This window comes from Octopus sinensis, linkage group LG8 (genome assembly GCF_006345805.1).
Source record: "Octopus sinensis linkage group LG8, ASM634580v1, whole genome shotgun sequence".
Taxonomy (NCBI): Eukaryota; Metazoa; Mollusca; class Cephalopoda; order Octopoda; family Octopodidae; genus Octopus; species Octopus sinensis.
In genome coordinates this window covers 101791779-101816951 of record NC_043004.1, presented here as the reverse complement: position 1 = coordinate 101816951, position 25173 = coordinate 101791779, and the positions used below count along the sequence as shown (strand labels likewise).

Sequence of the window (25173 nt, the reverse complement as noted above, 5' to 3'; positions counted from 1 at the left end):
ACTTATGCAATACACCTAGATTGTAGGGCATTTCTAAAGATTCCATATATTGAGGCTGATTGGTATTGAACCCAATGCTCCATTGATAACGGGACAACCTTTATGTTTGACTCTCGTTGCTGCCACATCTTAGCAATCTCAATTCTCAGAGTTCAATATTCAACAATCTTTCTCTTTCTTTCATGATAATATGTTGATATCCAGTCACTGTCCCGTCGATTGTTAGGCACTCTTGTTTGCCCCTCCTAAATGTTAACATATCCGGCTTTCGGTGCACTAACACCTTGTCTGTCTGGAAGTCAAAGTCCAAGAGGATCTTTGTCTTCCCGTTTTAGTCCATTATTTTTTCCAGTGTATGTTTGTATCAAACACTCGTTACCTGGTATCCATGTTTCCAGCATATTAACCAGTGAACGTTTCGGGCTACCTTGCCGTGTCTGTTCTTGTACTCTTTCTGCGCAAGACTTTCGCAAGCACTAACAACGTGAGTCACGCTTTTGACCTTCTTCCTACATATTCTGCAGAAGTTCGTTGCACTTGTGTGATATAGATCCCTTTTTACTGGGTTGGTATTCTTGGGGAGCGATGCTTAGGCTTTCATTATTCTTTTTAAGGTCACCCTTGCTGAGCCACCTCCGTAATGCTTCCTGGTCTTTTAAATTGTTAGTTTCACGGTGGAGCTAACCATGTAATTCCATGCGGAGTAGAATTGCTACTCTCTGGTTAGTTATTCTTGATCGGAATTCCTTAACACTCTCAAGTTCGTTGCTAGTAAATCCTTTTGCATTAGCTGCATTTTGTAGCAAGTCTTGTCTGCTATTTACCAAATACTATATAATTTTTTTTCTTTATTTGTTGATGCACTCTCGTACGCCAATGAGGCCACCTCCACCTTTACACTGCAACGTGTGTACGTTCGCGTTAGGTCACAGGGTATCATGCATTGTTATCGTCTTTTGGGTAGTGTGATGGAGTTGTTCAATCTCGGCTCGTGTCCATTTCAGGATGGGTGCGCTGTAACAGACTACAGCAACAGCCCATATGTTGAGTTAAGGATCCTTGAGTTAAGTTTTGATTTTAAGAGTAATTTGAGGTGCTTCAAATGTGCAGTGATGACCTTGTCTTTCATTTCTCTGTGCAATATATTGTCCAGCTCCATGATCCCAAGTGAATTGTTGCCATCATCATCCAGGTCCTCAATTCTCTCTCCGTTTGGCTAAGCTACGCCCTTACAAACTGCTCTTTTGCCCCGTTTCAAAGTGAGCACAACACACATCGAAATACCAAATTCCATCCCTATATCCTTGCTGCACATCTATAATCTCAACCAGCCCCTCCATTTCAGGTTCTGTTTTTCAGAACAGTTTTAAATCATCCATGAAGAGAAGGCGGTTGAGACGAGGTTGATTCTTTGCATAAGACTACAGAAAGTGGGGGTCAAGGCTATAACAAATAACAAAGGGGAACAAAAGTTTCCCTGGAAGATATCTCTTTTGGTTGTTACCTCGGCTAAGTGCTGGTTGTAACGAAAACACCTGTTTTCCAACTAGACACGCTGTTCTTAATCAATGCACACACATTTTCAATTATTCTACACGTGTCAAGTGTTTCCAAAACACACGAATTCGGCAACATGTCGTAAGCCTTTTATTAATATTATTATTATTGTTGTTGTTGTTGTTGTTGTTGTCGTCGTCGTAGTCGTTGGCATTGTTTTGTAGTCTTATTTTATTACATGCTTTCACTGTATTACCGAGCGCAGCTCTGTGTGCCTTGGATATGTTCTGTGATTTGTTGTGGTGCTCTCGTTTTCACCGTATTGAAAATGTTTTGCGTGGGGTGTGTACGGTGCTATTTTCTGTATGTTATATATACTTGTAAGTTCGGGTGCATTTATGTATTTGCATGAATATTTTTTTATCATACCTAATACGCCTGCTATAACAGGAATTGTCTCTCTTTTTGGACTCTACATTCGAGTTACCACTATTTTCAGGTCTTTGTATTTCGAAAGTTTCTCCATTTCTTTCAGAGAAATGTTGTCAACTGCTGGTATTGATACATCAATTAGAAAGCATTTTTTTCTTCATGATCTCTGACAACTATATTTCTCTATCTGTGTGTATTGGCATATCCCAGAGTATGGTTGCTTTCTTGTTTTCTGTGACCTTTTTGGCGTGTGCCTATACCATCTTTTTTCTGTTGTTATTCCATAGTGTTGGCATAGCTTCCAGTAGGTTCCAACTCTGTCGTGTCTGTGAATATATTCCTTCTTAGCCAGGACAGGGCAACCAGAGATAATATGAATTATTGTTTTTTGTCCATCTCCATATGTTCTGCAGCTACTTGTTATGTTTCTTTTCATTATATGGTTTAATTTCCATCGATCAACCTTTTTAAGGTTGCAAATAATGTCGCTATCGTCCTCCTGTGGTCTTAGCTTTATTCTTACTTTTATCGTCTTCTTTTAGATCATCTATATGTCTCTTATCAAGTAAACTACCACTGCTCCTTTCCTGTGCTATGAGATTACTCTTATTAGTAAGAACTGTAGTTTCATCGTCATCTCTGCTGCTATCTTCCAAGACCCGTCTTTTGATAGCTTCGAGCTCTACCTCTGTGAATCAACATTTTTTTTCTTATTGCCCTAGCTTGATCACATAGTCTCTGTTCTGTGAGTTGAGACAATCCCTTTTCTCTCCACTGATCAACATACGTTGTTGATAAACCCTAATTTGAGCACCATTTTCATCTACCGGGTTTCTCAGGTAGTAACACTCCATGACCACAGCATTAATTTGTTTGCTCCATCTACGCCGTGTGTGGTGGTCCCTTTTTGGATATAGACAGGCTGGAGCCGGAGCAGAATCTCTGAGCCTACCGGGTGTAACACTGTCACCATCATTGGTTTCATTACCACCGTTATTCACAATATTTTGTTTTTTCATTGTCACTTATATGATGAGGTTGTGATTATCAGGTTGCGTAATTGCCAGAGTTTTTATTGTGGCACCATCACTAGATGTATCATTATTAGCCCATAAGGAGACTCTACCAGCTTCCTTTCATTAGTATTATTATTATCATCACTGATATCACTGGTATTATTGTTTTTATGTGTAGTAGTAGCAGTGGATACAGTAACAGCAACAGTTGCAGTGTTGGTGGTTGTGGCAAGGGCGATAGTTGGGCCTCAGATTCCTGTGCTATCATAATAGTAGTAGTTATAGTATTATTGTAGTATTAGTAGTATTTAGTATCAGCAGCTGTAGCATATTATTATTTTTACTTTTTTCATTATCACCATCACCACCACTAGTTGGGCAGTAGATTGGTGAATAGATCATATCGTACAGGTCTATAAATAGATTCGACAGATTGTGGAGAAGTCAGCCATAGAGACAAAAGGATCTCCGCACCCCTTTGGCTCACTACCTTGAAAAGAAGAAATTCAACCTGTTCTAGTCCATCGTTCTTTGCCTCCGTTGTTATGGTTTCGTTTCGGTTTTACAGTATTTACTTTTTGACAGAACAACTCTCATTGACATGTGTTGATGTTTCTTGCGTATTCATAATTATTATTGATGTGTGAGAGATCGAGAAGAGACAGCAATGTGCATATATATATATATATATATATATATATATATATATATATTATATATATAATTTAGAGAAAAACCTTTATTAAACAATTCAATAATGAAAGATGTTATTCACACCACATAGAGAACATATACTATAAAAACCTTATTCTAAAAAGCAATAAAGTACAATAAATACTAAATAGTAGTAAAAAGACTACGCGCGTTTCGTGGTCATATTTTCAAATAGATATTAATAATAATAGAATCAATTCGATTTAAATTTAAATCGATCTAAAATTAATTCTATTTAAAAATATATTGACTCATCATGTCTATAATAATAAATAATTAAAAATAATAACAGAAAAAAATGTACTTATCTTAACTTATACTAAATATCAAATGAATATATAAAAAATACGTGTATTAACTATAAATAATCGAAAAACATACGTCTATTAACTATAAATAATGGAAAAGAGACAACATGACCAATGGTTCCATTTTGTTCTTGACATACACGAAATGTGGGGCTACTGCCGTTCTTTAATATGTTGGTCTGGTAGTTCCTTGTAGGTAGGCATTGATCTTGGGCTGCTATGATAAACCATTCTGTTTCAGATTTTAAGCCATAGACCATTAGCCATTGATGGGCAAGGGCTTTGTCAACATCGGCATTATTCGTTCTCTTTGGGTATTTGCCATTGAGAGGTTATCTAAGAGAATATCTAAGGCAGCAGTTTTAGCACGGGTTTTCATGCGCTTAGCTTTTTCTGCGCTTGTTTCTCGTATGTCTAATTTCAGAATTTGTTGTATTTGGAATTCACTTAGATATTCCTTTGCCTGTTTTGTTACTGAGTATGATGCTTTCTTGTTTTCATATTTTGAGACAAGTTTTAACATCCAGACCTCAGAGTTTTTTTTATATAGGTGTCTAGGCCAATTGTGGCAATCTTCATTGTTATTGCCAGTTGTAAATGTCCACGCCCTCTTTTCTTGGCAGATAAAGTCGTTCTATATCTGCCTTAGGGTGGTGCATTCTATGCATTGTCAACAGTTTTTGTATTTTTCCGTCAAGATTACATATTTCAGTAATTGACCAGTTAATTATATTGAAAATCTAAGTCACGACTGGTGTGGCTAAAGCGTTGATCGCTTCGATCCTGTTTCTCGCATTCAACTCTGTCTTGAGTATTGCTCTCACCCTGCGATAAAAATTCTTTCCTGATCCTTTTCTTCATCACCGAATGCCTGATTTCGTCCCCTTCAAGTACCCCTAGGTATTTGAAGCTCTCCGCTGGATCTAACTCTTTTATGACATTCTGCTGGTCAAGGTTAACGTTATATGTTTCTGTCATTTTTCCTTTGATAAAGGTAGCTTTTGCACATTTATCGAGGCCAAATTGCAATCTGATGTCATCACTGAATTGTTTAACAATTGCTAGTAAGCCCTTGAGTTGTTGGTCATTTTTTGCAAAGAGCTTTGATTAATCATGTAAATGAGATGATTTATATTTTTATCAAACATTTTATATCCGTACTGTGCGTCGTTGAGCAATTTTGAGAGAGGTATTAAGGCTAAACAAAAGAGGAGTGGTGATAGTGAGTCACTCTGGAAAATGCCACATGAAAGTTTTACATCTCCAGCATTTAGAGATTCATTGTCACTGTTCAAAGTTAGTGTGGTTCTCTATGATCTCATAAAGACAAAAGGTTTTGCAGAGTAGGCGCCGTTTTATACATTTCCAGACATTTTTTAATCTAGCTATGTGGTAGGCTATGAAAAGCTTTTTTTATAGTCTATCCAGGCTATTGACAAGTTTTTGTGTTGTTTGTGACAATCTTCTAAGATCATCCTATTGATGAGTAACTGATTTTTAGAAACGTCCATTTTGCTCATTAGGGAATGTGCTGCTTTCTATTAAAAAACTATTGGTACATTCAGTCAGGACAGATGTTAGCTTTTTTTACATTGTTGTTAAGCAGGTTATGGGTCGATAATTTTTTGGTTCATTTGTTTCTTAATTTTTTGGAAGCAGGAATGTTAAACCATTAACTTCCCAAGAGAGCATCATACTATTATTATTATTATTATTATTATTATTATTATTATTATTATTATTATTATTATTACTATTATTATTACTATTATTATTACTATTATTATTACTATTATTAATATTATTAATATTATTATTATTATTATTATTATTATTATTATTGTTATTATTACTATTATTATTAATATTATTATTATTATTATATTATTATTATTATTATTATTATATTATTATTATTATATTATTATTATTATTTTTATTATGTACAGGGTGACATCCTACAAACAGAATGTGTTTATGATACTACACAAAGAACCAAATTTACAAAAGTAGGTAACTATTCTTTGTAAAATCATGATTTTTTAAAAATGCTATTGAACTTTCTTTTCCGCCTCACATTGCTGCTTTGAATATCTGATACTGCTTTTCGCTGACTATCTTTATAGTTATTTCATCTAAATTTGATTTCTTAATTAAAAAAAAAAATTTTTATAGGACTTCAAATCATATTACTCTAGGTCACAGTAAATGAGATATTTATATGTACACATTATATCCCACGAACTTAGGGACTTATATTAATTATTACTTGACTATATACACAAGCATCTTTCGGTACTGATACTGTTTTATCCTATGTCAAGCTTGACGGACTTACTCTAGTCAAAAACCACATTAAAGTGTTCTTTCTTTTTAATAATCTTGGAGCGTAGTTTGAGGGCAATTTAGCTATTATTTATTACATGACTAACACCCATATAGTAGACTGCTCCAGTAGGTTTGGCCCAGCGTAGAATTTGTTGTTGTTGTTGTTGTTGAACGTGTTTGATTTTGTTTGACTTAACTATGATTAAGTATACTCTAGATGTGACAAATATGTGTTTATCAGACAAACAAGACGACTACAGTTTTTCTTAAAGTACCATTTCTTTTTTCAAAACAGTACGATATGTCTGTCTTTGTATTGTTCCACTCAACCTTCGTCCTTGTAGCAAATAAATGAAAGCATCATCATCATCATTATTAATATTATTATTATTATTATTACTTTTTTTTTCTTCTTTCAAATTTGCTTCCATTTCTTGCCGAGTGTCTTCCCGACTCCTAGGGCAAAGAAACTCATAGTATACATTGGTAGGCCATTAAACCAAACTCAATAGTTCGTTCATTTTTTTTTTTTTTTTTTTTAAGTTAAATTAAAATACATGAGCAGCAACAGTTCTCACATCGACAATGCTCTTTTCAATACGTGTGATGTACCAGTTAAGACAATCTTTTGCACTTCTTGCAGGGATGGTAAGCCAGGGATCATTCTCATATAATTTTCGGTTCCCTTCTTGATCACTCCTAGTGCTCCTACGATCACTGGTATTGTAACCGCCATGAGATGCCACATTTTCTCAATTTCAATGAGTAGGTCTTTATATTTTCTGAGCTTGTCAAACTCTTTCGCTGAGATATTATGATCACAGGGGATGCTCATGTCGATCAATAAGCAAACTTTATTGTTTTGGTCTTTCACAACAATATCTGATTTATTGGCCTTGATGGTTCGGTCTGTATGTACTGGAAAGTCCCACAGAATGGTTACATTTTCTCCTTCAGTTACAGCCTCAGGGTGGTGATTATACCACTTGTCGGCAGTTTTGATATTGTAATGCCGACTTATTAGCCAGTGTAGATATTGGCCAACTCTGTCATGTCTTAATTTATACTCCACTGGAGCTAAGACTTTACATCCAGAGATTAGGTGGTCCACTGTTTCAATCATGTCGTTGCAGAATCGGCATTTTGGGTCTGCTCCATTTTTCATCACATTGGCCTGGTAGTTCCGGGTTAATAGGCTTTGATCTTGAGCAGCCAGGATGAAACCTTCGCTCTCTGCTTTTAGCCCTGAGCTCCGTAGCCACTGATGGGTTTGCTTCTGGTCAACATCAGCTTGTTTGCTGCGGGTCACATATTTGCCGTGCAGAGGTTTCTCCTCCCACCTATCAGCCAATTGCTCGTGCGCTTTTTTCGTTGCCATTATTTTCACCTTCTTTGCAACAATAATTGCCGTACTTCCCTTGGGTTGTTCTGTTTGGGTATCCTGCACGAGATCAATAGCAAATTTTTTGCTTTCCTTTATAATAGAATGAAGCTTCTTTCGTCTCTCGTGATTTTCCACGAGCTTTAGCATCCAGTCATTCGATATTTCGAGATATTTGGCCAGTCCAATTGTGGTTGTTTTGCAAGCTAGTTCAAATTGGATCAGGCCTCGACCTCCTTGGGCTCTGGGAAGGTAAAGGCGATCTACGTCTGCCTTTGGGTAGTGCATCCTATTACAACTCAGCAGCTTGCGTATTTTCCTATCTATATTCTTTACTTCACTCATATTCCAGTTCAACACATTGTAGCTATAAATAACAACTGGAACTGCTAAGGAATTTATAGCTAACACCTTGTTACGTGCATTTAGTTCAGATCCTTGTTACGTGCATTTATTATTATTATTATTATTATTATTATTATTATTATTATTATTATTATTGGCGAGTTAGCACGCCGGCCAAATTGCTTAGTGATATTTCGTCTGCCGTTACTTTCTGAGTTCAAATTCCGCCGAGGTCTACTTTGCCTTTCATCCCTTCGGGGTCGATAAATTAAGTACCAGTTACGCATTGGGGTCGATGTAATCAACTTGATCCGTTTGTTTGTCTTTGATTGTCCTCTATGTGTCTAGCCCCTTGTGGGTAGTAAAGATATAGTTATTTCGTCTGCTGTTACGTTCTGAGTTCAAATTCCGCCAAGGTCGACTTTGCCTTTCATCCATTCGGGGTCGATTAAATAAGTACCAGTTGCGCAGTGGAGTCGATATAATCGACTTAATCCATTTGTCTGTTCTTGTTTGTCCTCTCTGTGTTTAGCCCCTTGTGTGTAGTAAAGAAATAGGTATTTCGCCTGCCACTACGTTCTGAGTTCAAATTCTTCCGAGGTCGACTTTTTGTGGCAAAATTTCAAACCATAATTATAATAATTATAGGAGACGTTTGCACAGTATCCGATATTATGATGCTGTAGATTGAAGATATTGTGTGTACCGGGTCTGTCAAATTCGTCTGTCAATTCACAAGGACGTCAGACAGCTAATGTTTTACACAGTATCCGTTCAGTTCGAAGTAAAGCTGGTGTTTGCAATACACCAATGTTGCAGGGTATTTCTAAAGTGTCGAAATGTTTCAATTAGGTTGGATGGTATTGAACACAAAGCTCTAATGACAACAGGAACAACCTTTCTGTTTGACTCTCGCAGCTGCCACATCTTGGCGATTTCAATTCTCAGGTCTTTATATTTGTCAGCTTTTTTCTTTCTTTCATGATAATATATTGATATCCTGGCACTGCCTCTCTTGTTAATCTTTCCTAAAGGTTACTATATCCTGCCTTCGTTGATTTCGCACCTTGTCAGTGTGGAAGTCAAAGTCCCAGAGAATCTTTGCATTCGCAGCATTTCGTCTGTCTACGTTCTGAGTTCAAATTCCGCCGAGGTCGGCTTTGTCTTTCATCATTTCGGGATCGATAAATTAAGTATCAGTGAAACACTGGGGACGTTTAATCGACTAGTCTCCTCCTTCAAATTTTCAGACTTTGTGCTTTTAGCAGTCTTCTACCAACGTCAGAAAGGATTCCTATTGGATGAAGGAACTCATATCTAAATCAAAGTCTTCCATAGTTTTCGAATTCAACCAAACAAGGATCTTTGAATCAAAACCCGTTCTTTGTGAGACAAGAAAAAAATTTGAAAGATTGAAAATAGAATAAGGACTATTTGAAGAAAATTTGTGACCGTTTAAGAGATTAGATCGTTCATATTTTGTCTTTACTCTTTTACTCTTTTACTCTTTTACTTGTTTCAGTCATTTGACTGCGGCCATGCTGGAGCACCGCTTTTAGTCGAGCAACACGACCCCGGGACTTATTCATTTTGTAAGCCCAGTACTTACTCTATCGGTCTCTTTTTGCCGAACCGCTAAGTGACGGGGACGTAAACACACCAGCATCGGTTGTCAAGCAATGCTAGGGGAACAAACACAGACACACATACACACATACATATATATATATACATATATACGACAGGCTTCTTTCAGTTTCCGTCTACCAAATCCACTCACAAGGCATTGGTCGGCCCGGGACTATAGCAGAAGACGCCCAAGATGCCACGCAGTGGGACTGAACCCGGAACCATGTGGCTGGTAAACAAGCTACTTACCACACAGCCACTCCTGCGCCTATAAATTTAGTTTATAAATGTTTATAAATTTAGTAACAATTAGCGTAATTGTCAAATATTAAATAATTATTTTATAAATCTCTTTTATTTTCCTTACAGGGTGGTCTTGGCACTGAGGAGGAGATGTGTCTAGCATTTATACTGATTTATCCACGAACAAAATTAAAATACTGTGTCACTGATGTAGAGTATGACAGGAATATAATCAAGTATATCCATCTATCTATCTATTTATCTATCTATCTATCTGTCTGTCTGTTTGTCTGTCTGTCTACCTATGTATCTTCACACTCACATTCATACATAATTATACTTCCATACATACTTAGCCCCTCCCCCACACACATACATACCTGCACACACAAACGTGTGACTATATTTATCTTCCCATTTATCTGCTATCGATCTTTGAGTCCTCATATATATGTCTATTTGTGTATAGCTGTGTGTGTGTGTGTGTGTGTGTGTGACTCAGATTTCACTAAACTACGATCTCCTAGTAAGTGTTTCTCTTCTGGTCTTCATATTCGTTCCATATACATTGGAATGTTCATTTGTTTATGGTTATCAAATCAATTCGTTGGTGACCAATAGCATTTTGTGATATTTTTTTACGTTACTCTTCATGCTACTAGTTGACTTAAAATTTAATACGTTATTTGTACTATGTTGTGAAGTCGTCACTGGTCTCTGTTATATGTATATATATATGTGTATATATATATATATATATATATATATATATATATATATATATATATAAGAAAGGTTGTGTGCTGTCTGTCTCCTACGATTTAGATTCCTAACTACTCCCACATTTTGCGGTGCAGTTTAACCAAAACCGGGTATCTTATAGTCGTGATTCATATCGAGCCCTTCTGGGTATTAGCGCGCGTCTACGATGAGTCTACGATTTTTAAAAAATTTACCATCAAATGTACAGTTATGCAAGTTAGAAATCATGTAATCTTTAATATATATATATATATATATATATAGTTAATCCAAACAAGAAAACACAAAAAAACACAACAACACGAGGACGTGGAACAAATATAGTATTATTGGACGCTCAGGAAAGAAGGAGGGTTTAACGTTTCGAGCGGAGCTCTTCGTCGGAAACATAGGAAAAGGAAAGATCCAGAGAAGAGAAGACAGAGGAAAAAAATCGCCAACGGTACACACGAGGTCACATTTTATATATATATATATATATATATATATATATATATATATATATATAAGAGGAAAAATAAGTTCAAATAGAACATTTCAAACATTTTGATGAGTCCATAAAGAGAGAAATTAATTTCCAATAAAAATTCATCATATTCATAAAAATCAGCCGGAGCAAGTAGTAAGAATATGAAAATAACAATTGAAAAATTTCGTTATAGGTATAAAGATACCATAAACAAGTATAAAAATGGATAGATGTTAAAATCAAAATTGAATTTAATACATACGAACGTTTCAAAAGACAATTCGACTATGTATGAAAAAATAATAATAATAATAATAAAATGTAATTAAAGTTATGTATTAATAATAATTATAATTAAAGTTATGTATTGTCATTCTCATCAGTGTGTAGAATTTAAGGAAGAATAATAAAAGTCAATAAGGAAAAACAAATGAGCTAATAGGAAAAATTCAAGCAGATATTTACAGATAAGTTGTAAAATGGAAATATAAGAGAAACGAAAAAGAATGAGTATGCAAGTCTATTTTTATAAACGAACGCCGTCACTAGTGATGTCTCTTTCACTCTCTGTCTCTCTCTTTCCCTGTCACTCTCTCACTTTCTCTCACACTCTCTCTTTATCTCTCTCTTTCCCTCTCTCCCTCCCTCTCTCTTTCTCTCTTACTCCCTCCCTGTCATCCTCTCTCTCGCGTTGCCACTTCAAAGAAGTGTGACGCACACAACAGGTACCCGCAAAAACAAAATGTTAACGTATTAATATTATTGATATTAATACAGCAGGAGTGGCTGTGTGGTAAGTAGCTTGCTAACCAACCACATGGTTCCGGGTTCAGTCCCACTGCGTGGCATCTTGGGTAAGTGTCTTCTGCTATAGCCCCGGGCCGACCAATGCCTTGTGAGTGGATTTGGTAGACGGAAACTGAAAGAAGCCTGTCGTATATATGTATATATATATATGTGTATGTGTGTGTGTGTTCGTGTGTCTGTGTTTGTCCCCCTAGCATTGCTTGACAACCGATGCTGGTGTGTTTACGTCCCCGTCACTTAGCGGTTCGGCCAAAGAGGCCGATAGAATAAGTACTGGGCTTACAAAGAATAAGTTCCGGGGTCGAGTTGCTCGACTAAAGGCGGTGCTCCAGCATGGCCGCAGTCAAATGACTGAAACAAGTAAAAGAGTAAGAGTAAAAGAGAGTATACCTGTTGTTATGCTTATCGATCTAATCACAGCTTTGCTTCGTATCTAAAAACCAATCCAATTGGTCCACTCCATAAACGGCTGTCTTTTACAAAAATATTTGCAGTATAGCACAAACAGAAACGCTAACCTGAAGTATCAATTCAGTTATAAATACTAGAATATTTTGCTTGTCTATATTGATTTAATAATAATTCAAATATAGGGAAACGAAAAAAAATATTATCTATTTCAGTATGGACCCACTGCACTATAAAAATAACGAGGATGCTATTAAAAAAATGGAATTAATAGTCAACGGTTTGGAGCCTAAAACCAATTTTACACAAATATGTTCTGATAGGTCAAGTGTAAGTTGTACTTTTCTTTTTCTTCTTTTATTTTCTCTTATTGATTACAATGATATTCTGAACATTTATTAGGGCTGTCGTGAAATTTAACATTTATAAATGAAAGCTTACGGTAGTCAATTTTAAGCGCCACTTCCTATAGCTGCATGCAGTGATAACCTATTTTCCAGTTTGGAATTTAACATTTTAGTTAAGTTACTGCTTTTTTTCTCCAAACAGGATTTTTTTTATCTTCCTTTCTAAAAAAAAAACACATTTAATTTATGATGACTTTATCAAAATATTGGGTCATCCCAAAAATAATACGTTTATTTTATACTTTTAGTTATCAAAATGAAGATAAACACAATTCTTTAAAGTTCAAAATATACTCTCCTTCATTTTCTACAATGCTTTTCCATCTATCATGTTGACTTGCAAGGTCTCTCTTCAAAAATTCACTTGTCCTTGACAAAAAATACTCCTGCAGTACTCTTCTGACCTCGTCTACAGAATTCATATTTTTTCCGTCCAAATGATTTTGAAGACTGCAGAAAAGAGGATAATTAGATGGAGCAATGACCGGCGAATATGGTGGATGAAGCATCGTTTCCCATTCAAACTCTCCAACCTTTGGAATGTCAGCCTCGCTGTATGTGGCCGAGCATTATCCTGATGAATGAACACCTTTCGTCTTGAAGCCAAAGATGGTCGTTTTTCTTCTAGTAATGAATTAAGCGGCTCAAGGTGCTCGCAGTAGATCTCCTTTGTTAATTTTTGGTTTGGGTTTCAAAGTTCAAAATGGACTAAACCTTTCATACCCAACCAAACAAATAACAACACCTTACGTAGGCGAAGACCTTCTTTAGCCTGGGGTGCCTATGTTTCTCCTTTCCCTACCCATTGTCTTCGGCGCTTGATATTTCTATAGAGAACCTATTTTTCGTCACTAATCAATATTCGGTCCAAAAATGGTTCATTCGTGTGACATGACAGCAAAGAAAAGCACACGTTCACTCTCTGCGTGCGATTAGACTGGAAAGTTTGTGAGAAACTTATCTACCCAATTTTCAGATGGCACGCAGGTGTCGATGAACAGTTGAATGACCAAATCCAATATCCAATATTCTCTACTAGTTCCTTAACAGTTACGATGAAATTTTGTTCCTCCAGAGTTTGCAGGACGTCCTCGGCGAGCTTTGCAGATCTTCCAGGCCGAGGCTTGTCCTCTAGACTGTAGTTTTTGGCTCGGAATTTCTGGAACCACCGTTGACACTGGCTTACGCTTATTGTCCAATCCCCATTCACTGCATTAACATATCCTCGCACTTTCCGTTGCGGTGTTGCCTTTACTGAACTCATAAAGCAATATATGCCGAATGTGCTCCTTTGTCACTTTTATTATAGCTTTGAAAAAATAAATGCTAAAATCTTTAGAACTTGCACTAAGAATAAGCACAGGATGAAATTACTACCTGCTTTTATAGCATGTTGATACTGGTAGTTTATCCTATCCCCCTCCCACTTTTTGTTCAAATAATTTAAAAAAACACAATATTTATGGGATAACCCAATATATTGAGAAGGAAATACAGAAGGGGTTTCTATGTGGAATGTTTTTAGGGGACAGGATAATGCTTGCGATGGAAAGGGTTTAATTTGTAAATGATGAGAAATGAATATAGTTAATGTAAATTGGATCAAGCAGTTTAACGTGAAGTTTGGCACATCTCACTATATATTAGGTTGTCCCAAAAGTTCGTAAACACTTGCGAAAATTGAATTTTTACTCGCCAAGTACTAACAAAACAACAAAAATTATTCCTCAAAATAAAGACCATTATTTTCCAAGACTTTCTACGAACTTTTGGGACAACCTTATATTAATCAAAATAAATCTAAAAAGAAAGTTCGTGAATTGCACTTTACTTCATTTATTTTACAGACCTGTTTTCCTCTCTCTTCATGGTGTTGAATAGGTTTTGTTTTCGATTCTATTTTAAGCCTTGTATATTTCTTCTCATCAAATTATGTTGACCTGATCTATTCTAATTCACAGTAAAATATTTACTAAAATAAAATTCTTTACCAAAATATGGAATCCTAAATTTTGTTTGATATATAACGTTTTAAAAAATTGCACGAACAGATTGATATTCCAGAATTTAATGATCGATATATACTGTCTTCATAGAGTGTTAAATTTAAGAATCGACCATTCCCAGTAATTAAATCTGATGGTCCGTTAACTATACTACCGCCGTCAATTCCACAACCGTATTTAAGTTTAGACAATAAGATATTTGTATACGGTTCTCATTTGAAGCAGTCAGACAATCTATTGATCAAAAGTGAATGCATTATGTCACTTTCGTTCAGTTTTTTTTATATATTTACTTCCGTTACCATACAACTAATCAGGACACAATCGTAAATTTAGTTTTTATCTAACGTTTTTTCTTATTCCAGAGATGTTAGTTAGTTAGTTAATTATTTGGCTCAAAAAGCAAAAAGCAAGGCCATGTAGGGGGACATGGAGTTATGTACAGGATGGTGTTCATGTAAAAAGTTCGGTATCTTGACTATCTCGTCCGGCAGCTTATTCCACGGATCCGCAACCCGGACGGAAAAGGGAACTGATTATATAATAATACGAAAATCCTTTCTAGTGAGAGGCACAACATCTAGAATTTTGGGGGAGAAATTTAGTCGGTCACATCGACCAGAGTGCTTAAATGGTCCTTATTTCGTCCATCCCGAAATAATTATTACCTTATTATTTTTAAATGTTGAATTAAAATGGGAGTTGCCTTTATAATTTATAATAATTTTTAGGTTTATGAAATTGAAATTGATTTTAGAGGGGTTAGAGAATTTATCATTATCTTTTATTTTAATATTTATTTGATAATATATCAAGGGTTTTAATTTTTTTAAAGATTTTGGACGAGTGGTTTAATAATATTGTAAAGTTACAAGTCGGTGATTTTTTCTTCTTTTGTTTTAGTATTATGTTTTGTGGTGGTTATTATAATTTTTTGTGGAGAATTTAATAATATTTTATTTGTTTTTTGAAATTTCGTTAATTCTTATTTTGTTATTAATATTAAGTTGAGTTTATCAGCCTGAACGATTACAAGCTTGTATTATATAATATCATATACAATTAGAATTTCTTTGACTTTATTGTGTTTATTATTATTAGGTTATCGAGAGGGATCTTACAGAATGAGTATTATTAATTGTTTATTTTTGGGTAACGTTAATTGATATGGGATTTTTGGTTTGTTATTGGCTTTTTTAGTAAAATTACCTATTTATTCTTTTCATTTGTGATTGCCTAAAACTCATGTAGAGGCTCCTGTTTCGGGTCAGTAAATTTGGCTAGTATTATTGAAGTTATGGGGTTATGGGGTTATGGGGTTATGCGATTTATGGGTTTATTTAAGCTTTTAGGTAGAAATCATATAGTTATGTTGACTGTTATTTGTTTATGAGGAGGTTTCTTGACTTTTATTATTTGTGTCGATCAGAGTGATATGAAGAGTTTAATTGCTTATTCTTCTATTGGTCATATATGGGTGATATTAGCAGGTAAGGTTAGAGGATTTCTTGTTGATTGGGAAGGAGCTATTTTAATAATAATTTGTCACGGGTTGTGTTCATCGGGTTTATTTTGTCTAGGTAATTTAATCTATGTGAAAATTGACAGTCGAAGGTTGTTTTTGTGTGGAAGTATAATTAATTATCATCCTATGATCAGATTATTAATATTTTTGATATGAATTTGTAATTTAGTGATTTAATTAGTAGTTATATTATGTATTTATATATATATATATATATATATATATATATATATATATTTGTTGTAGTGATGTTATTTGTGGGGGCGGGGTTATATAATGTAATTTTCTATGTTAAAGTTGATCATAGCCAGACAATGAGTTTTATAAAAGTACTCAGAGTTAATAAAAGAAAGGAAAATTTATTATTATTGTTACATATTATTCCTTTATTGATATTTATTTTAGATATTAGTTATATTAGAGGGATTCATTAAAAAATTTTTTAAATTACTTTATGGAAAAATGCTAGGTTGTGAGCTTAGAGGAAAAGTTTATTTATTTTACTACGAATAAATTGAAATTAGAGATTTTTTAGTATTTTGTTAATGTCGGTTTCTTTTTTGTTTTAGCTATTTTATTTAAATATTTGATTTTGAATAATTGTTGTGTTATTTCATGGGAAATTTTTTATTGCTATAAGATTGCTTGTTGAGTTAGATATTCTATGTGACTGGATAAGTTGTAGTTTTAGAAGATTAGATTGCTTGATTTCTAGATCGGTATGTGTTTTTAGTATTAGATGTATAGAGGGAGATTTTAATGTGAAATGGTTTATGATAGTGTTAATGTTTTTTGTTTTGTCCATAATTTAAAAAAAATTTTATTCATAGATTCGTTAGTTTGATTTGGGGATGAGATGGATTAGGATTAATATCATTTTGTTTAGATATTTACTATCAGAATAATAAATCATTGAATGCAGGTATACTAACGGTGTTAATAAATCGGGTTGGAAATTGTTTTATTTTAGCTGTTAGGACGCTGAAATTATTTATGTATTTGATATTTTTGGTTTTTTGATATTTGCATAGATTTTGTAGTTATTGCTGGAATAACTAAAAGAGCTCAGATTCTATTTAAAAGTTGATTACCTGCTGCAATAGCAGCACCTACTCCCGTTTCAACTTTAGTTCATTCTTCTACTTTGGTTACAGCAGGAGTGTTTTTATTAGTTCAGTTTTACAATTGTTTAGTTTAAGTAACTTATTTTTGTTGTCTCATAGTATTTATTTCTATTATAATTACTTTTATGTCAGTGATTTGTGCTATTTATGAGTATGATATTTAAAAAAAATATTGCTTTATCAACTTTAAGTCAGTTGGGGATAATGATGATGTGTTTAGGAATAGAAATGCATGTATTAGCTTTATTTCATTTATATACGCATGCTGTATTTAAAGCTTTGTTATTTTTGTGTGGTTAGAATATTATTCGTTGTTATTGTGGAATACAAGATATTGGAGATGTTAAAGGAGTAAGATATAATTTACCTTTTTCTAGAATTATTCTTAAAATTTCAAATATAGTGTTATGTGGATTTCCTTTTTTGGCTGGATTTTATTCAAAAGATATAATTATTGAAGTTTTGTTAAGTAGGGATATGAATATACTGATTGGTAGATTTGGGATGTTTGGAGTGTGTTTAACTATGCTATATTCTATACGTATATCTATTTATGTGGTATGGGGGGACTTAAAAAGTGTGGTTTATGAGAATATAAAAGATGATGATTTATGTGTTATGCCGATAGTAATTTTGTGTATTGGTACTTTGTTTGGGAGTTTTATGTTGCAGAGAGTAGTTCTTTGTTTCAATGAAGTAATTATTTTACCTTTATTATATAGAATGTTAGTTGTGTTGTTGTTGATGTTTTCTATATTATTATCTTTTAGATTATGAAATGAAAAAAATGAGTAAAATTAAATATAAATATATCGGTGTAATACGAAAATATGATTTATGTCTGTTTATATTAATGATGAAGAACATTACTAATATAAATTTAAAGTTAGTAGTTATAGGCTGGTTAGAGATGTTAGGGGGTTAGGGAATGTTTATAATGATTAAGAAGATAATATATAAAATGGAATGATGAATAGTTGTTTCGTTTAATGTTAATATAGTTGTTATTATTATCTTTATCTTTATAATTTACTTAAATAGCTTAAATAGTAGAGCATGACGTTGAAGGTGTTAAGGTGGTAAAATATATATTTAAGTGAGTAAGTATAAAAGTTAGATTTTATCACGTGATGATTATCAGAATATAGAATAACTAATAAAGAAAAGATATAACCTTGAATAATAGCAATACCAATTTCGAAAATGAAATAACCAATTTGAATTAATAAAGCGATTGATGTTGTAATAATAGAGGTATTAATTAATGAAAATGACAGAAATTTAATATAATTTTGGATTATTGACAGAAATAGGTGGACTTTGGAGGATACATCGATAAAATAGATAATTTAAAAATTAATGTGTTGTAATTAATAAATTGAATATTGGGATCTCTGGTTGTTGTTTCTTATACTTAGTTGTAACTAAGGATATTAATTAATTAATTTTTTTGGTATGTATATGATATATAAATATTATTTAAATATCACAAATAATAACTTAATGGTATTTATATTTATATATATTTGAGTATAAATAAGTTGTTTAATTTTATTGATGATTGATTAATAACGATTGTGGAACTTATGTTATTTAAGAATATTTATGGTTATATATGTTATTATTATTATTATTATTAATTTATATCTATTTATATTTATTTCTTTATTTAATATTATGTAAGATGTGTATAATATATTAAATATATTATATAAAGTGTATATATTATATAAGATGTATATATTATATAAAATGTACAGATTATATCGAATGTATATATTATATCATTTTTTGTGGTGTATATTGCACGAAAAATTTCCAATTTTTTAGGAATAATATGGATGGTTAAGATTATCAAAATAATGTAATTTTATTGGTGTAAGAAGTATGGGTGTACTTTTTATACTTTTTATACATAATTTAGAATTATGTTATCCTAAATTTTGTTTGATAAATAACGTTTTAAAAAATTGCACGAACAGACTGATGTTCCAGAATTTAATTATCGATATATACTGTCTTCGTAGCGTGTGAAATATAAGAATCGACCATTCCCAGTAATTAAATCTGATGATCTGTCAACTATACAGCCGACTACAACCGAAGAGGTAAGTTTTTAAGTTTACACAATAAAATAGTTTGTATACGGTTCTCGTTTAAAATGGTCAGACAAACTATTGACCAAAGGTGAATGCTTCATGTCACTATCGTTCAGTTTTTATACATATTTACTTCCGTTACCATATAACTAATCAGGACACAATCGTAAATTTAGTTTTCATTTAATCTCTTTTCATATTCCACAGATGAAACTGATTATATGATAATACAAAAATCCTTTCTAGTGAGAGGCACAATATCTGGAATTTTGGGGGAGAGGGTCAGTCGGTTACATCGGCCATAGTACTTAAATGGTCCTTATTTCGTCGATCTCGAAAGAATACATCGTAAACTGGATCTACAAAAGAATATAACAAGGCAACCAAACTTTGAGATATGACGATACTCACAAATATGGAAATTTAGGTTATTCGATCGGGTATTTTTGTGTAGGATACGAAGAAACGAAGTACTTCATAGTCGAAGTATTAATTCAAATATACTATAGCGGATCATCAAAAGAAATGGAGAGAATTTTTAAATATTGTAGAAAGAGCCATACCCAGAACATGAAAAGTGGAAATTGAAACGTTACCTATAATGACAGGTGCCTTGAGAATAGTTAATTAAAGTTGCGAAATTAAGGAAGTGGATTCAATTACTTGATGACTTCTGCTGTGTATGTTCGAAATAATTTCTGCTGCACTAATTCATGCAATGGAATTATGAACCATTGTATTCTCACGAATTCTTGTCGGATTATTTATTTTAGCTATTATCAACTTTATCATTCAGTTAACTATAAGTTATTGTAACAAATTAGCAGTTACAAAATATTACACACCATTTTAAACAAAAAAGTCAGAAGAGAGTTAACATTGCTTATGGCATTTTATATCTTCATAGACTGGTGAAATCGATATTGCTTATGCTCAGCTTGGTAATCTAACCCAATGTGCATAGAAAATAGGATTCTAGTAGAGTGAATTTTGGAGAGGCAAGATAGCAAGAAGTTCGGATACTCCGTGGTTTAAATACCGTGAGAATAACTTAAGAAGGAAATTAGGTGAGACGAGTCAACGAGTCTGTGAGAATATGCAACCAGCTAGTTAGGAAGAATAGTGACTATTGTAGAATCTATAGAAGAGACAGAGAGTACCAATCTATCTATGAGCTAATTGTTGAAGTATGTTAGTGATGGATGCTTCGCTACTTAGTTGAGTGACCCGTTGTGTTTGGTGTTGGAGGTTCGTGTGTGTTTTGTTTGCACGTGTGCATGCGTGCGTGTGTGAGTACGTCTGTTTAGTTTGCCTGTATGTCTGTCTGTCTAACATGGTGTAGTAGTAGTACCGTACACCATTTTTTCGGTGACTCAAAGTTTAGAAAACTGAAAGGTAAAATGTCAGAGCTTCATTTTAATTCTAAAACTAAAATTTTAAGATCTTCTCAAAATAAATTCGTTTTATTCAATTTAATTTCCTTTTTTTTCCTCGTATTTTCTAGAATTCAGCTGCGAAATTCTGTGTGACGACCGGAATAATTTTCATTTTCATTTCTTATTGGTTAATTTAACACTTGTCAGACCTCAGACCATATTAATATAATAACTATTCTTACAAATAGGAAAAACAATCCTTAATGTATAGCTGAGGAAAATCTTCGATGAATATTTTCGTAGATATTAACAAACATTAAATCTATACGAATACATACATATTTATGTGTGTATGTGTGCGCGCGCTTATATAAACATTTTAAAGTTAATTTCATATACCATTAGTCAAATTGTTTATACGATTTTAGTTTTCGATATTTCATAAGATTATCCGTAAAATTCTATAAGCTTCATTTTTCATAACGAGTTAAAACTTCATTTTCCACAATGAATTAAAATTCAGTGTTACTTGCTTACAAAGGATATATCCAGGATGTAATATTTCTGCATAATAAAATTTTTCAATTTCTGCGTAATAAAATTTTTGTATAAAGATTTCTGCGTAATAAAATTTTTCAATTAATATATTTTTCTGCACAATAAAATTTTTCAGTAAATAAACTTTTCTCTTCAATCTGTAAACAGAAATAGTTTTAGAAATAATTTTGTTTTACCTATTTTGTTTAACTTGTTCTATTTATTATCGACTAGAATAGATTGATATCGACCAGATTGACTGTGATCCGACTCATTACTCTAGATGATACTATCGACTCATCACTCTGGATGGTACTTCCAGTAATTAAGTAATACAAACTCTACAAAACTCAGTATCCAAGTCTATGATACTGGCAAGCATGATCAATTGTAAACTATCAAATGGACAGCAAAAAAGTTTAAATTTAAAATTTCTTATTGTTTCGAAAACATGTGAAAACTGGAAAACCAAACTTAGAATTATAATTCAGCAAATTTCAGCTTCTAATAGTAGCAATAATAAGTATTTCTTATTTTGGGACCAGAGAAACATTTTTGAAGAAAGGAGAAGTCGAGTGCATCTTACCCATATCCAGCTAGTTCTTATTTTATTGTCCCCGAAAGGATGAAAGACACGGTTGACGTAGCTGACATTAGAAACATCGAAAGAAATACCACCAAATATTGGTCCCGGTACACTAACGATTGTATCAACTAGCTGATTAAGAACTAACTTGTAAAAGATAAATTTCAATGTTATTACGACCTTACTTTAAATCTGACAATTGTAGTGGAAAATAAAAGTATTTCCCTTACAAACGGCAAAATGTTGCTGACTGAAAATTTTTGTAAAATAGGGAACCCATCTCAAAGCAAATTGTTTCAAGTGCTAATATTGCATTTAATAAATCAAGATACGTTTGTAGCAGAAGTAACTCTTCTATAGTCTGAAGGCGTTAGTAGATCTCTTGTCATTTTTATCATCTTTCCCTACCTTCTTCAGTCGTCTGCACAAAATACGTCAATATTTGGTCTGTTTCCACCGTCAAAGTCTTGTCTATTACGAAGACGATGAACATACGTAAACTATCATTCATCTTCTTAATTTTATTCTCAGTTATTCCCCACGTTAAACACGAGCAAAAGAGAAGAAATAGACAAAGTTACGCAACCTACTTTTACATGAATATTAATGGGAAGACTTAAAAGTAGATTGGCAATCCCACGTATATATATATATTTCTTTCTCTCCCCCCCTCCTTAGCTTATTCTCTTTCTCGTTGCTCACATGTGAATATCGTCCATCTTTCTTTTCCTCGCGTGATCATCTTTCTTTTCTTTCAACACTGTCCTAAGGAGCAGACATATTCTATCTTTCTCTTTTCAAAGAAAATATTTCTCCAGCGTTCGCTATTTTACCCTCATTCTAGTCAAACGACCCTCCATATTTGCTTTCGTTCGGTGTCCTTGTATGTCTCCACTGTCCTGTTTTGTTCACAACTTTAACCCTCGAAGACTTATATTGTCGTTCAATACTCGAAATGAGGAGTTGATAGACAGCCGACAACTGATGAAGGGTGGTTCTTTGTGTTACTTGTCCTGTTTTCCATTTGTTTCTCTCGTTGTTTGCGTATTGAACTCTTTTGTTTGCGTTCATGGGTCAGTTCCTTCCCCTGTCAGTATATGTATATATTTGCGCTTTTCTTACAGCATTAAGAGTATTTTAACTCTTATTTCTAACAATGTAGGTTCTTTGGCACCCTAAGTCACACTAAGTGGGAACGGAATTTTTCCTTTATGGTTGCATCTGGCTGTTTATATAAATATATAATTCGGAGTTGAAATGTGGCTTTTTATCACATTTGAAGATATAGAGCGGATCCCCTACCAGACTGAGGTTAAAGAGGAGAAAACGTTGAATGTGGTGGTGTAGGGACGGAGACCGAACTGCTATATACGCGGGGTGAGGGGTCATATGAAGACTTAGTGCTCCGTATTTGAATTCTCGCATAGCGAGAAGGTGTCGGAGAAGGAGCAAGAGAAAGAGCAGACGGAGGAGAGATTACAAACAATGGAAGATAAAATTGAGGAGGATTGTACCCAGGAAGTTAAAGATAAGAAAAAGAGTGAGGTGAAAGAAACAAAAGAGGAGAGTGACGGGTTTTTCAGCTCCAAAAGAAGGAAGAAATCTAAGGGAAGAGAGCATTCGGCAGAACGCAAGAAAGGTAAGGAAAGACTTGAAGTCAAAAATATGCAAGAGTCAGGGGAAAAGACAATAAAAGAACTAGGCAAATATAAGGGTGTCTTGGTAGCGTATGAGTAGAGTGTGGATGCTGAAAGAAAAATTGCGAAATGGAAGGGACTGATGAGAGTGAAGCTGTCAGAGTGAACAGTTTTGATGCAGATGATGGAGGTATTATGATACCTGACGAAAGGTATGAGAGATTCATCGATGGATATTTTTGGACATATGAAAATGATACAATGGTTTTGCTTGTATGAGATTCCAATTTCTGTAGTTGAATGCGACGGGATGAAAAGAATGGAGATACCAAAGTAAAAGAACTTTTAATTTGAAAAAAGGAAAAACTGGAAAAAAAAATAATATTCTAATGTAAAAAAAGACTGTCAAAAAATATATATATGTACACATTTTTATGAAAAAGAGAAAAACTGTGTAATGTAACCATACGACTTCAGGGGTCGAGTGAGCATTGCACCTCATTTTCATTCTTTCATATTATCATTCGTTTCTTTTATTTTTTCTACTTATTTCATCTCCTTTTTCTAACTTTTAGTTCCCCGAGTTTATGTTCGTTGCGTTTGTATTGTCTTTATGTTTTGTATTTGTCGAGGAGCTTCTATGTGCAACCGTTTATAGGTAATAAAAAATTAGTTTATATGAATATATATATATATATATATATATCCCGAACACCCAAAAATACTGGGACAGAACTGGAAAGCCTAGTCCAGTCAATGCGGATTTACCCCAACGTTATTAATATGGAGTTTAAACTTTCAAAACATGCCACGATGGTGATGAGACGAGAAAGCTTGCCAGGATAGAAGGTACTTGGTTGCCAATTGGTGAAATGATGAAGGCAACTCAACCTCATTTAATCTATGGGAAGATTTGAGGTAGGTGGAATCAAACACAACGACTTGAAGTAAAAGTCATAAAGAGTACCTGCGACGAGTGAGAAAACTATTGGCTTCAAAGGTGAATGCCAAAAACATAATTTCGGTAATAAACTAGAGCTCAGTCGCGGTAGTTCGGTATGGCGCCGGAATCCTGAATTGGACAGAGGAGAAGCTAAAGGAGATGAACTTGAAGTCAAGAAAGCTCCTAACGATGCATAGAGCCCATCATCCACATGCAGATCGCCAATGCATGAAGCCCATTATCCACAATACTGATCGCCTATACATGAAGGGAGCAAATGGATGAAGGGGATAGATAAGTGTGGAAGACTTCATGCGTATCGAACTCGAGAGCTTAATGCGATAACTTGCCCAGAGTAAGGAAACGATACTAGTGATTGTTAGAAACGAGGGTGTATTAATAGCAAAGAAAAAAGGGAAAACAAAAGAAATACAAAAAGGACATGTAGAAGAATAACGCAAGAAGAGACTACATAATCAATTCCATGTAGACACAACAGGAGTTTCTTGGGAAAATAGGTGGGATAGATGATGATGAAAGGAACCCCATAATAAAAAGAGACCGAGAGAGCACTATATTGGCAGAACAAGACCA

General features: G+C 33.8%; 1 protein-coding gene across 3 annotated transcripts in view; it reads left to right on the top strand.

Annotated features, from left to right (window-relative positions):
- Nucleotides 1-21459, top strand: part of LOC115214883 (DBH-like monooxygenase protein 1) — a 125610-nt gene extending 104151 nt beyond the window's left edge. For 2 of the 3 annotated variants that reach the window (XM_036505626.1, XM_036505625.1), the window contains exons 9-12: nucleotides 5917-5976; nucleotides 10020-10129; nucleotides 12555-12669; nucleotides 14843-16036. In XM_036505626.1, coding sequence (XP_036361519.1) covers nucleotides 5917-5976; nucleotides 10020-10129; nucleotides 12555-12669; nucleotides 14843-15082 — 525 coding nt within the window. In that variant the 3' untranslated portion in view covers nucleotides 15083-16036. Of the gene's footprint in view, nucleotides 1-5916; nucleotides 5977-10019; nucleotides 10130-12554; nucleotides 12670-14842; nucleotides 16037-19428; nucleotides 19510-21004 lie in introns of those variants that run through there. The other variant, XM_029783914.2, reaches the window with a different exon arrangement.
- The last annotated feature ends 3714 nt before the right edge of the window (nucleotides 21460-25173 follow it).